The 14,593-nt window shown below is 43.7% G+C and overlaps 1 protein-coding gene across 1 annotated transcript in view; it reads right to left on the bottom strand.

Moving 5' to 3' along the window:
- Positions 1-14,593, bottom strand: part of FAM135B (family with sequence similarity 135 member B) — a 141,444-nt gene that overhangs the window by 26,780 nt on the left and 100,071 nt on the right. The window contains exons 8-9 of the mRNA XM_083450395.1: positions 1,963-2,116; positions 1,215-1,264 (exon numbers count right to left, since the gene is read on the bottom strand). Of these exons, the coding sequence (XP_083306521.1) occupies positions 1,215-1,264; positions 1,963-2,116 (204 nt within the window). The remainder of the gene's footprint in view (positions 1-1,214; positions 1,265-1,962; positions 2,117-14,593) is intronic.

Here is a 14,593-nt window from a genome sequence, read left to right as displayed (position 1 = left end):
TATTTATCTACTTGCACCCGGGAGTGCTTTTGAACTGCTAGGTTGGCAGGTGCTGGGACCGAACAACGGGAGCGAACCCCGCCATGGGGATTCGAACCACCGACCATTTGATCGGCAAGCCCTAGGCGCTGAGGCCTTTACCCACAACGTCCCTGTGTTGTGTGCCTACTGCCAATCAACTTCATTCAGTGATTTTACATTATGGAATTTGAAGAGAAAAATAAACCTCTTTCCAAACCTTTCAGGGGTTTTTCTTTATTTCTTTTTTAAAAAAGCCTCAATAGCTTTTGCTTTCCTTCATAGGGGGTAAGGAAGCTTGAGAGATTTGATCTTTGCAGATTCCTATACAAAATCACTTGGTCTGCATATGGATCAGGGCGGGGCATGATTATTATTATTATTATTATTATTATTATTATTATTATTATTAGTTTCTTAGTTGTTTTTACATCCCACAATCTGCACCAAGTGAGGATAAGAGCATCAGCTAGGTAAAGCAAGGCGTAGCATGATAAAAGTCAGAGTTAGACCAACAGGATCACAATCAAATCAGAAGCAGTGACAAACGATTGGACTACCCCAAGAAATAGCAATTGCCATTAAGATACAAAACCCTGGGCAAAAGAAAAAGATATGTATTCAGTCTTTTTTGAAATATATCCACTGCAGAAGCCAACCAGATACAACTAGGTAGGATGTTCTGAAAATGTGGCATCACCACCAAGAAGGCCCTGCTCCATGTCACTTACAAGGCACGATCATGTGTCACCTCTCAGCAATTTAAACATATCAAAATATTTGGATACGTTTTTGACAGAAGATAAACATTATATACAGATTTAGACAGAAAATAAATATTTTTTAAAAAAAATGTTTGAGAAGGTTTGTGTGTTTTCTTTTTTGAAAAGAAGAATGACGTGTGAATAAGGAAACTGCACAGAATTGAATTATGGGAAAGAACATGCAAAAGGGGAATGGGCTGGAATGAAATGGATTTGCAAATCTCTGACAAAGTGCTCCAACCCCATGCAGAAGTCATTGTGCTGGAATGCAAAACTCATGTAATGTTTGCATTCTAACATAACACTCCCTTCCCCATAGACAAATAGATGTACTTGACAATGGACATGCATCTTTGAAGAGGAAAAATGATATATTAGTCTTGCAGTTGTTTGGGAAACGCACACATGGGCGTGTGTTATTGTGCTAGCTACCTGTAGCTCTGCAGACAGCTGCAACAGGGTGTCTTCTACTGAAAGATCCTCTAGAAAAAATAAGAAGAAAAAGGTACAATCAATTATTTCAGAAGCATCTGTGCCCAGGGTTGATTTGCATGATAATAGGAACATCAGAAGACCTCAGCCAAATGTCTTAATTGAAATGGTGGAATACATTTTGTTGCTCCATCTTTTCTCATATATCTTGCCAGATACAACAAGGTGCCAAAAAAAAAAAAAAAAGAAAGAAATTAAAGTAATATTTATCACCAACTCAATATAGCCTAAATAAAGACCACAATCTACCCTTTGGAAAAAAAAGCAAATCAACCCGTTACCTTACCTTTACCTTATTCCCAAGGTTTATTGTTCTGTGAACTTATAAAACAGCGTGTCAGGGAGGTTGGCATTATTGCCATTGTATTGCAGGCGGTGAGAGGGTTGTGGCAGCAAGAAGTGTGGCCAGCTTTAAGCTGGGGATAAACCGAAATTTGGGGGTTTGGTGTCCCCTGCACAAAGTTTCCTTTTTAATGGTCGTTTGAAGGTGCTCCAAACAGTACTAAAGGGAGAGGAAGCTGTGAGCCCATTGCCAAGGTAACTGGACTGACGTGTGTAAGCAGTTTCCTTGTGGCAGCAAAGAGGGGAGATTGGTATGGCAGAATCAGTCATTTTGTTGGGCTTCAAGTCACCTGAACACAAGAACCGGTCCACGTGCTCAGATCTCAGGCCATGGCTGTCCTCTTACCTAACTTCAGCTGCGGCAAATTGGGAATCTCCTTCGTGATGAAGGCATAGTACATGTGGAGTCCTCGATACGCCTTGAGGAGCAGGAGGCAGAGGTCTTTGTGCCACTTGTGCGCATGCTGCATGCAGTTTTCAGAGGGCACATAGAAGCTACCCTGCATGAGAAAGGAAGAGAGAAAGGGACAAGAGGAGCTGATTATTGCAATGCTCAATTTTTTAAAAAATAATATTTATTAAGTTTTCCATTTTAATAATCCAATAAAAACCACATCAAAACATTCCAAATTACAAAACAATCAAATAAAGCCAAATATAAATGCCAAATTATATATCTTTGGGTGACTTCCTATGCTCTGAATTTCGCGGAGTGCTGATCATCTAGTATCACATTGCATTTCTTAATTAGTCAATAAACCATTCCGATGTTGATCCTCGCTTGATTTTCTTTTATGTTTGCAACCACTGGTCTGTTCAGCTTTCGCCTTCATAGTTCTGTGTGAAATATATCCCCCTGTTGTTATCCATATTCCAGCAATTCCATTTTCGATTTCTGCTCACAGGAGCCATAATACGCCACATCCCAAACAAAAATACACCATTAGCTCTGGGCAGCCATCCAGAATTCCCCTCTGTAGTCTCGCTCCATCTCCCAACATGCTGGTACTCCAGTCCAGAATTCTTTCCATCCTTGCACTGAGGGTAGCTGCCAGAATCCTCACCCAGTCAGTATTATAATTGAACCACAATGGCAGCAGAGTGTTCTTTCAAGCTCGCTTGTGTATTTCAAACAGTTCCCTTTCGGGGGAGGTTTACCAGGTAAAACTGCAAGTACATATACAGTCATACCTCGGGTTACAGATGCTTCAGGTTGCGTGTTTTTGGGTTATGGACGCGCTGAAACCTGGTTTCGGTGGTCACGCATGCGCAGAAGCACTAAATCACGCTTTGCGCATGTGCAGAAGCGCTGAATTGCAACCTGCGCATGTGCAGACCCGGCACTGCAGGTTGCGAACGTGCCTCCGCATGGATCACGTTCACAACCCAAGCGTCCATTGTATATCGAAAGAGAATAAAAAAGGCTCACCTTCCCCTTGGGTTATACAATTAATCCACCAATTAATTCCACCAGTATTGCAACCCTAATATTTACAATAGTTCCAGGCTGAGTTGGCTGAAAAAGACTTCCCTTGGAGAACAACACCAAGATCTAGCTAGACCAATATTTTGCATGCCAGGAGTTTCCAAGACTAAGGGTGACTGTGATGACCTCCCTACTCTCTCCCCAACCCTGTAAACAACGGCAACCCGATAACCCTCCTGCTGGGAAACTAGTACAGGGGATCTGCTTCACCCAGAGAGCCACTTCTGATGGCTTCTGGAGCATCGTGGCCCTCATCCGTCCTGAACCAGTTGCTATAGTCAACATATGACTATGTTGGTGATCTTGCAATAGGAGCAAAACAATCCCTCTATATCTCAATCATTTGTGATTTAATAAAACACTACTATGCTAACTTCCCTTCTAAACTAAGACGTTCCCCTACAGCCCAGAGCTGTATGCACTTGTGTGTACATGCATGTATCAGTGTATCTTGTGTAGCAAGGCGTAAAGAGAGAGAGAATTACAGCAAAGACACAATTCCCACATGTCATTTTTTTCCTTCCTTCTCGCTGTATTTATCACACTGCAAGGAGGTGGTATTCCACCCTCAGATTTTTTAGAAAAGCCATGACAGCAACCAAATGTTTCATTTTGTTTCGAAAGTCATCAATTCACAACACCACCTAATTTTCAAACTTAATGCAGTGTGGTTGCAAAACAAGGCAACGTTTTAAAGGACATGTTTGCAGGCTGTCTCAGTTCAAAATGCTGTGAAACAAGATAATAAACAACGGAGGAACAGAATGGGGGATGCGTTATTTTACAGCAGTGAAAACTTGTGCCTTTCTGAAATACATCCTCCAGTTTTTCAAATGCTTTCTGCACCCGTGAAAGACATTTTCATTGTTCTGACTCATTCTCAGGACAAAATTCTTCTCAGGAGAATTTTGTAAAAAAAATAATAATTGTGGGTTTGGAGCTTTGGTCTTGCGTTATTACTGCAAGTTGGTCAAGCACAGTGTCTGTTTTTCTTTCCAGTGAATGGGCTGGATTTAGATACATTCTTAAGGAAATCAGCCCTGAGTGCTCACTGGAAGGACAGATCCTGAAGCTGAGGCTCCAATACTTTGGACATCTCATGAGAAGAGAAGACTCCCTGGAGAAGACCCTGGGAAAGATGGAGGGCACAAGGAGAAGGGAACGACAGAGAATGAGATGGTTAGACAGTGTTCTCGAAGCTACAAACATGAATCTGACCAAACTGCGGGTGGCAGTGGAAGACAGGAGTGCCTGGCGTGCTCTGGTCCATGGGGTCACGAAAAGTTGGACATGACTAAACGACTAAACAACAACAACTGGTCCTGCTAGCAGACACACACACAAGGACTTTTACTAGTGCCTTAGGAACTTCCCCTTCTCCCCCCATGGTGTGCCCCCTCACCCACCAAAATGGGCTTTGGGGGGTATAGGGAGTGGGGAAAGGGGGAGATGATTCCATTGGGCAAGTAGAAATTCTTGCACTAATGGAACATTTGTAACAGTGCAACATTGAATCTCTCCCAAGATTTATCCAGCACTGGTCAGATTCCCTCAGTGCCCACACTTTCTGACCTGAAAAAGTATTATGACAGGCATTGACTCCTGGCATCTCTCCCTCCCTGCCCCGCCCCCTGGGATTTCACTGAAGTGTGTGAAGCCAGGAAGGCTGCAGGGCACTGGACCAATGATTTGTAGAATCAGTCACCTCAAAAGTAAGCGAAGTCCAGCAAAAAATAAAATAAAAAATACATATCCCCTGCGTGAGACTTTCACTGAGATTTCTCTCCCCTTTGAGAATTTTTGAATGTGAATTCAGCATAGCACTACAGTGGTACCTCGGGTTACATACGCTTCAGGTTACAGACTCCGCCAACCCAGAAATAGTACCTCGGGTTAATAACTTTGCTTCAGGATGAGAACAGAAATCGTGCTCTGGTGGCGAGGTGGCAGCGGGAGGCCCCATTAGCTAAAGTGGTGCTTCAGGTTAAGAACAGTTTCAGGTTAAGAACGGACCTCCGGAACGAATTAGGTACTTAACCCGAGGTACCACTGTAGTTGAAAACCTTTTATTCGTTAGCCAAACTTTCAAATTTGAATTTTGAATTAAAGTGCCATCAAACACTTTGATTTCAAAGGACTTTTTATCTTCAGACATCCGTACACTCTGTTTCACTCTGGGCCAGCAAAATTTCCCAGTACTCGCTTTTCCTAACACACAAAGTTTGAAAAGCAGCTCCCTGTAATAAAATACACTTTTGTGTGGTATTTTTCACTCATGTATGCATTTCTCTGCATATTTCCTCCTCCTCCTATTATTATTATTATTATTATTATTACTATTATTTCTACATATGCTTGGGATTGAGAGCTACATCACAAAATTCAGAGAAGAGTGAATTTTGAAGGACAGTTGCCCTTCAGTTCACCTATTATAGCATCTAGATCAAAGTATAGCATCTAGATCAAGGGAAGTTATAACGCCACTGTATTCTGCTCTGGTCAGACCTCACCTGGAGTACTGTGTCCAGTTCTGGGCACCACAGTTCAAGAAGGACACTGACAAACTAGAACGTGTCCAGAGGAGGGCAACCAAAATGGTCAAAGGCCTGGAAACGATGCCTTATGAGGAACGGCTAAGGGAGCTGGGCATTTTTAGCCTGGAGAAGAGGAGGTTAAGGGGTGATATGATAGCCATGTTCAAATATATAAAAGGATGTCACAAAGAGGAGGGAGAAAGGTTGTTTTCTGCGGCTCCAGAGAAGCGGACACGGAGCAATGGATCCAAACTACAAGAAAGAAGATTCCACCTAAACATTAGGAAGAACTTCCTGACAGTAAGAGCTGTTCGACAGTGGAATTTGCTGCCAAGGAGTGTGGTGGAGTCTCCTTCTTTGGAGGTCTTTAAGCAGAGGCTTGACAACCATATGTCAGGAGTGCTCTGATGGTGTTTCCTGCTTGGCAGGGGGTTGGACTCGATGACCCTTGTGGTCTCTTCCAACTCTATGATTCTATGATTCTATGATTCTATGATTCTATGATTCTATTATTTTGGGAAGCATAAAACAGGCAGGCTCACATTAGAATGCGAACGGCACCGAATTTACGTGCTATCGCTACACCGTATACATAAACCTCCTCGAATATTAGCAAGAAAATGTCAGTGTGACATAAATTATTTCAACCTGACATAGTGTGAGTCACAGTCCGGATTGGAATTTCAGGAATCGGTTCAACCACAAAAGGAGAGATATGCCAGGAAAGGAGCAGTAACATTTGTATGAGTTTTCACAAGTACATACAAAGAGTCTGCAGGATCAGGCCAATGGACCATCTAGTCTCACAGCGGCCATCCAGATGCCTGTGTGAAACCTGCAAGCAGGATTCGATCACAATAGCTCTCTCTCCTCTTGTGTCTTCCAGCAACTGCTATTTAGAGCATTACTGTGAAGGCAGAGCTTAGCCATAATGGCTATTAGCCGCTGATAGCTTTCTCCTCCTTGAATTTGCCCAATCTCTTTTGCACTGAACCATTCAGAGCAGAGTTACACCCCCTCCCCTATTTACAAATTAAGAAATGTACAGCCTGACTACAAGGAACATGCAGACAATTAATACCTTTCCCAATTGTTTATCATAAAACATGCACAAAGCACCTTGGAACAGCACCATTATAGAATCACAAATGAACTTTCAAGGTGTGCATTGCATCATTTTAATTACCAACCTGTCCTGCGTTTATTGATCTACTACTTTTCTATAATGTGACAGGTCATTACCAGAACGCTGTAAAATGACTAGTAACAGAGGAATAAAGTGGCGGTGCTATGTTCAAATGAGGCAAATTACTTACTCCCAACAGAAGCAATTTTGAAAGAGCTATTAAAAGAAATAATTAGGAAGAAGTGTCTATTCACAATGCCATATTTCAGAGTGCACTCTTGCTTTCCTCGGGTGTAATTTCCTGAGGAAGGTCTCTCGTCAATGCTGTTGACCTCCTCCTCTGCAGGAACACACCCTGAGGTTCACAATGCCTCTTAAGACAGATGGTTTGAGCAGGTGGCAAAAATATGCTTTGTGTGGAAGAAAGAACATAGAGAGTTTTATTCCCTCTCTCCTAATTCTAGATCTGATGGGCATCCAATGAAGTTGAGTCCTGTGTATTATTGTTATTCTTATTTTGTTGCTGAAGGTTAAGAACAAGGCTACCAGCAATATATCACAGCTTCTATAGCCTACATATAGTAAAAAGGTAAAGGACCCCTGACAGTTAAGTCCAGTCGCAGACGACTCTGGGGTTGCAGCGCTCATCTCGCTTTACAGGCCAAGGGAGCTGATGTTTGTCCACAGACAGTTTTTCTGGGTCATGTGGCCAGCATGACTAAGCCATTTCTGGCGCAATGAACACCAAAACCAGAGCAGCGCACAGAAACGCCGTTTACCTTCCCACTGGAGTGGTACCTATTTATCTACTTGCACTTTGGGGCATGCTAGGTTGGCAGGAGCTGGGAAAGAGCAACAGGAGCACACCCCGTTGCGGGGATTCGAACCGCCGACCTTCTGATTGCCAAGACCAAGAGGCTCAGTTGTTTAGACCGCAGCGCCACCCGCTTATATCACAGCTTCTATAGCCTACATATAGTAGGAATATTTAAAGTGAGAGTCGTCATAGCGATCCATAGTGAAAAGTAGAAGTCAGCAAATTTTGCTCTTAAAAATATGGCAACCCTATATAACCAGCCCTTGATAATTCAATAAGAAATATGACATAGATGCTAGTGGCAGGGAAGAAATGGTCTGAATTTCCATGCTGGCTTGAATATGCAGCCCATGACTTGGCTGCTCATTTTGGGAGCTTTTTTAAAGGACCTTGATCGACTTGACCTTCAAAGATAATTTCCCATTGCTCCACATATGCTCAACAACATAGAGCTCTATCCAACATTCTCTATCCGCTAACGCAAGGGTGCCTTTAAAAATAAATAAATAAACAGTGGCTCTTGCAGTAGCGGATGGGTGAGTTTTAATGTTGCACAACAACATAATCTAATGCAATTGTTGCACTAGCAGAAACAAAGTTACCTGCACCCTCTTGTGCACCAACGTTCCACTGGTACAAAACATTTCACCAGTAGAACGAGTTACCGTACTTTTCTGTGTATAAGACGAGGGGTTTTTAAAATTAAATATTAATGTTAAAAATGGGGGGGGGGGTTGCCTTATACACGGATAGTGCATAGTGGGGATGTGGGATTGGTTGCTGCCGCATGCCAGAGATTGTCTGCGGCTATTGGGCATGGGATTGGTGGCAGCGGGAAGGGCTGGTGTTGATTGGCTGTCGCTGCTGCAATTCGGCATGATTGGCGGCCTCTGCCTGCGAGGGGACAAACGATGTGCGTGATTGGCAGCTTAGCAGCGTAGGGCAGGCGGGTGACCGGTTTTTGGCAATCCCCCCTAAAAAAAGCTCAGCAACTCTGCCCCCCAAAAGCTATGGGCAATCCTCCCCCAAAAGCTCAGCAACTCTGGGCAATCTCCCCCCATTTTCTTAATCTGGAGTCCCCCAAAATAGGGGACATCTTATACATGGGGGGCGTTTTATACATGAAAAAATATGGTACTTTCATGTAGCACTGCAACGCATACACCCCACATAATTTTCCCACTTGTTCCCCCTGAACATTAAGATTGTGGCAGTGACATCTCCAAAGCACCGTCAGTGCTTTCCACTTAATTAGGAGTTTGGAACACTTTCCCCAGCGAGTAAACAAAATTGGTCTCTTCTCTATGTAAGTGAGGATCATCGCATCATGGCACAGCTTCATTATTTGACAGCTTCTGAAGCAGCAGATTAAAGAGAAGGAGGGAAGCAGGACTGTAATAATTGGTTCTCGCCAGAGCTCCCAGCACTGTATTTCTTTGCAAAAGGAGGCAAAATAATGAGTTTTCAATGGTGCTGAAGCCAAAGTTCTGGATAGGGGTGGGGAAGGAAATTCAGTTTGCATTTAAAAGTAAGTAACTTAATGTGCACCTCCTGAAACTACAGGGCAGGGGTCAGCAAACTTTTTCAGCTGTGGGCTGGTCCACTGTCCCTCAGACCATATGGTGGGCCGGACTATATTTTGAGGAAAAATATATGAACAAATTCCTATGCCCCACAAATAACCCAGAGATGCATTTTAAATAAAAGCACACATTCTACTCATGTAAAAACACTCTGATTCCCGGACCGTCCACGGGCCGGATTTAGAAGGCGATTGGGCCGGATCCAGCCCCCCAGCCTTAGGTTGCCTACCCCTGCTATAGTGGAACTGAAACACAGCCATGCTTTGGCATTCACATTTCTCTGCATTTTGTAATGCAGTTCTCCAGCCAAAATGCATATACAGTGGTACCTCGTCTAGCATCCGCTTCATTGAGCGCCTGTTCCATTGAACCTCCACGGCAAACCTGGAAGTACCAGAATGGGTTACTTCCAGCTTCGCCACTCCCACATGCACAGAATTGCATGCACAGACATGGCACTTTGTCCAGTGTACTTTTCAGCCATTGGATGGGGCTCCGGAATGGATCCCGGTCGCAAAACGAGGTACTACTGTACTAGAGTAAGGTAACAACAACAACAATGTTATTATTTATAACAACAACAACAACAATTTTATTATTTATAACAACAACAACAACAACAACAATTTTATTATTTAAACCCACTCTGGGCAGCTTAAAATGTGCGTAGGCTAGGGAAAATAATACAATGCATCTCTATAATCTGTTTTCACTAACATTTCTAGACACGCTTTACCCCAGTATACACAATTTTGTACACATTACCTGGCTGGAGTACTGCCCTGCAAAATTCAGAGAAGTGCGAGTTTTGAAAGGATAGTTGTATTTTGGTTCAAGTATCATTTCAGAGTGCACCAATTTGGTCGGTTTGCCTTTAGGTGCAAACTGGATGGGATGTCTTTCCAACTCCAAGTCCTCCCACAGTGCCGCAACTACAATGGTGCTACGTCAGGGTGTAGCATTGTTCCAAAGCAGAGATTCCCAAACTGGGGCCTCCAGCTGTTTTTAGACTACAGCTCCCATCATTCCTGACCATGGGTCTTGCTAACTAGGGATGATGAGAATTGTAGTCCAACAACAGCAGGAGACCCAAATTTGGAAAACCTTGTCCTAGAGGCATGGCAGGTGGGAAAAGGTCACGGCCCAAACAGAGACTGTCAAGAAGATAGACACATTCCTGAAGATAATTCTGGAACTCATAGTCTCAGGAAGAACTGCAAGAAAGGATGTGCTAATGAAGAGCTAGATCATGTGTGCCACTGCTTTTCCCATTTGCCCCAGTTGAGCCAATGGGGAGGCAAGGCAAGGTTGGTGCTGGCAAAGGTCACAGCAGGTTCACCGAATACCTGCAAGTATTTTGCATGTGCTGTCATGTAGTGTACACACAATATTAATTGTTTGTTCACTCTCACTTAGAGTACTTGCAAAGAAAAAAGCCCTACAGTGGTAACTTGGTTCTCAAAAGCCTTGGTACTCAAACAACTTGGAACCCAAATACTTCAAAAGTAAGTATTCTGGTTTGCAAACTTTTTTTGGAAGCCGAACATGCTCCGTTTTGAGTACCACACTTCCGTTTTGAGTGTCACGCTGAGGTCTGTCTGTTTTTGCTATTTGTTTTGCTATTTTTGTTTTTGCGGATCTTTTTGTTTTGTTTTTGTGACTGTGTGAACCCACTTCAGCTACTGATCAATTGATTGTGTGACTGCACTACATTATTTATTGCTTTCATTTTATGGATCAATGGTCTCGTTAGAGAGTAAAATTCATGTTGTTGCTGTTTTAGGGGTTGTTTTTAAAAGTCTGGAACAGATTAATCAATTTTGCATCACTTTGGTTTTGGAACGGACTTCCGGAATGGATTAAGTTTGAGAACCAAGGTACCACTGTATTAGGAATAAGAACCGGGATATTTGTGCCTCCCTTAAATGCCAGCATTCAAGAAAGCAAAACAACGAACAGAAATGGAGGCAAATTTGCTCATCCCAAAGAGAGCATCCTGATGCTGTTCAGTCACATAACCTGTGCTGTGAATTCACACTCTGCAGCATCCATTGTTGGGTGAGACAGCGAGGTTGAAGCTACCTCCCTAGAGCCACAGATTCAGCTCAGGTGTCATTTCTTGCAAAGAGCTGCAACTCTCAGAAGACATTTTCACATATCTTCCTGCAAGAGATCTGCGAGTGACAGAGCATTCTGTCAGGCTACAAAACAACGTCCACCCACTGTATGCACTCCAGAGACCCTCTTGACATCTGGAGGAGAGCAGCACTATGCCATCAAGCCAGCTGCGCAACATTTCAAGTCACACTGTTTTTCCATGGAAAAGGAGGGGAAATGAAAACAATGGCTGCAGAAGATGAGGAAATGTGCAGAGGATGAGAAGAGTAAACTTATACAAAGTGTCAAGCAATCCCCAGAGAGGAAATACCACCCTGTCACCTGACAGTGATCAATGACTCCAACCTTTCCAGCTTTATTTGCTTTACAGTCAATCTGACATTTCCTCATGGACGCCTTTATTGGTTTCTTTCAATCTAGAAGACAGCCGTGCCTTCCAGCCTCAACTCCAATGAATCACAAGCAATTGTGTGGGAAGGGATTGTCTCCGCCAATCTCCTGGTCTGCTGTCAGATGCGCCATCCCTTAAAACGGAAACATGGAAGGTGCCTAAAGAAGCCAGGTTGGCTATCTAAAGAACTTTTAACTGAGTTAAGATTAAAAAAGGATGTGTACAAAAAATGGAAAAGGGGGGAAACCACCAAAGAGGAATTCAAACGAATAGCCAGCACGTGTAGACACAAAGTCAGAAAAGCTAAAGCACAGAATGAACTCAGGCTTGCTAGAGAGGTTAAAAGCAACAAAAAAGGCTTTTATGGGTATGTTCGTAGCAAAAGGAAGAACAAAGAAACAGTGGGGTCACTCAGAGGAGAAGATGGTGAAATGCAAACAGGGGACACAGAAAGGGCTGAACTCCTCAATGCCTTCTTTGCCTCAGTCTTCTCTGATAAAGAAAACAATGCCCGACCTGAAGAATTTGGAGCAAATGATTCAGTAGAGGAAACACAGCCCAGAATAACTAAGGAGATAGTACAAGAATACTTGGCTAGTTTAGATGTATTCAAGTCTCCAGGGCCAGATGAACTGCATCCAAGAGTATTAAAAGAACTGGCAGATGTGATCTCAGAACCACTGGCAGTCATCTTTGAGAATTCCTGGAGAACAGGCGAAGTCCTGGCAGACTGGAGGAGGGCAAATGTTGTCCCTATTTTCAAAAAGGGGGAAAGAGAGGACCCAAATAATTACCGCCCAGTCAGTCTGACATCAATACCAGGGAAGATTCTGGAGCAGATCATTAAGCAAACAGTCTGTGAGCACCTAGAAAGGAATGCTGTGATCACCAATCGTCAGCATGGATTTCTGAAAAATAAGTCATGTAAGACTAACCTGATCTCATTTTTTGACAGAATAATAAGCCTGGTAGATGAAGGGAACGCAGTGGATGTAGCCTACCTTGATTTCAGCAAGGCATTTGACAAGGTGGCCCATGATATTCTTGTAAAGAAGCTGGTAAAATGTGGTCTTGACTATGCTACCACTCAGTGGATTTGTAACTGGCTGACTGACTGAACCCAAAGGGTGCTCATCAATGGTTCCTCTTCATCCTGGAGAAGAGTGACTAGTGGGGTGCCACAGGGTTCTGTCTTCGGCCCGGTCTTATTCAACATCTTTATCAACATCTTTATCAACGACTTGGATGATGGACTCAAGGGCATCCTAATCAAATTTGCAGATGACACCAAACTGGGAGGGGTGGCTAACACCCCAGAGGACAGGATCACAATTCAAAACGACCTTGACAGCTTAGAGAACTGGGTCAAAACAAACAAGATGAATTTTAACAGGGAGAAATGTAAAGTATTGCACTTGGGCAAAAAAAATGAGAGGCACAAATACAAGATGGGTGACACCTGGCTTGAGAGCAGTACATGTGAAAAGGATCTAGGAGTTTTGGTTGACCACAAACCTGACATGAGCCAACAGTGTGACACGGCAGCTAAAAAAGCCAATGCAATTCTGGGCTGCATCAATAGGAGTATAGCATCTAGATCAAGGGAAGTAATAGTGCCACTGTATTCTGCTCTGGTCAGACCTCACCTGGAGTACTGTGTCCAGTTCTGGGCACCACAGTTCAAGAAGGACACTGAGAAACTGGAACGTGTCCAAAGGAGGGCAACCAAAATGCTCAAAGGACTGGAAACGATGCTTTATGAGAAACGGCTAAGGGAGCTGGGCATGTTTAGCCTGGAGAAGAGGAGGTTAAGGGGTGAAATGATAGCCATGTTCAAATATATAAAAGGATGTCACATAGAGGAGGGAGAAAGGTTGTTTTCTGCTGCTCCAGAGAAGCGGACACGGAGCAATGGATCCAAACTACAAGAAAGAAGATTCCACCTAAACATTAGGAAAAAAACTTCCTGACAGTAAGAGCTGTTCGACAGTGGAATTTGCTGCCAAGGAGTGTGGTGGAGTCTCCTTCTTTGGAGGTCTTTAAGCAGAGGCTTGACAACCATATGTCAGGAGTGCTCTGATGGTGTTTCCTGCTTGGCAGGGGGTTGGACTTGATGGCCCTTGTGGTGTCTTCCAACTCTATGATTCTATGATTCTATGAAATGCCCTGAATGGGATTACTGCACTGGTGATCAGCTTCTGATCACGACAGGGTCAAGGTTCTTGTGCAAATTCACAAAGGCTGGAACAACTTTGGCTCAAAGTACCTTAAGGACTTCCTGATTACTGATGCCCCACCTGAGGTCTTCTGGTGGGGCACTGGCGGTCGTCCCACGAAAGGCACTGAGGCTGGCCTTTACCAGGGGCCAAGCCTTAATGTGGTAGCCCCTGTCCTGTGGAACTCCTTGACACTAGAGGTTTCCTCTGCTCATTTTTAAACATGTGAAACAGATGCTCTACCACTGAGCTATGGTCCTTTGCCTATGCAGCAGTCACAGTTACTTCACCATGCTCCTTTTTAAAGCTTTGATACAAATAACCAAAGTGCAGCCTGGTGTCAGGGAGCTGACAAGGCAAGCAAGTCATTCGCAGATCAGAGAAAGACAGAGAAATACTGGTTAACTTACATTTAGTTTCTTGGTTAAGGAAGCAGAACTCATGGAAACTTCAAAGGTTCTTCCTGTCTAAAAGAAGCAGTTGCCCAGACTGGCTTGTAGCTCCTCTTTCACTCCCTATCTAGTATTAAGACATCCTTCTTGTGCTGGGCCCGGGGGTTAACCTGAGCCATGCGGTCCATGTCTGGTCCCAAATCCAAGGATTCCGCGAGGAGTCAGTCCAGCAGGGCCAAGGCAGGAAACCAGGCTCAGCAGGGCCAAGGCAGGAAACCAGGGTCTCAGGCAAGTTCCAGCAAGCAGCAATGTTG

Source organism: Podarcis tiliguerta, assembly GCF_965153285.1.
Source record: "Podarcis tiliguerta genome assembly, chromosome: 7".
NCBI lineage: Eukaryota > Metazoa > Chordata > Lepidosauria > Squamata > Lacertidae > Podarcis > Podarcis tiliguerta.
This window is presented reverse-complemented; position numbering and strand designations above follow the sequence as displayed.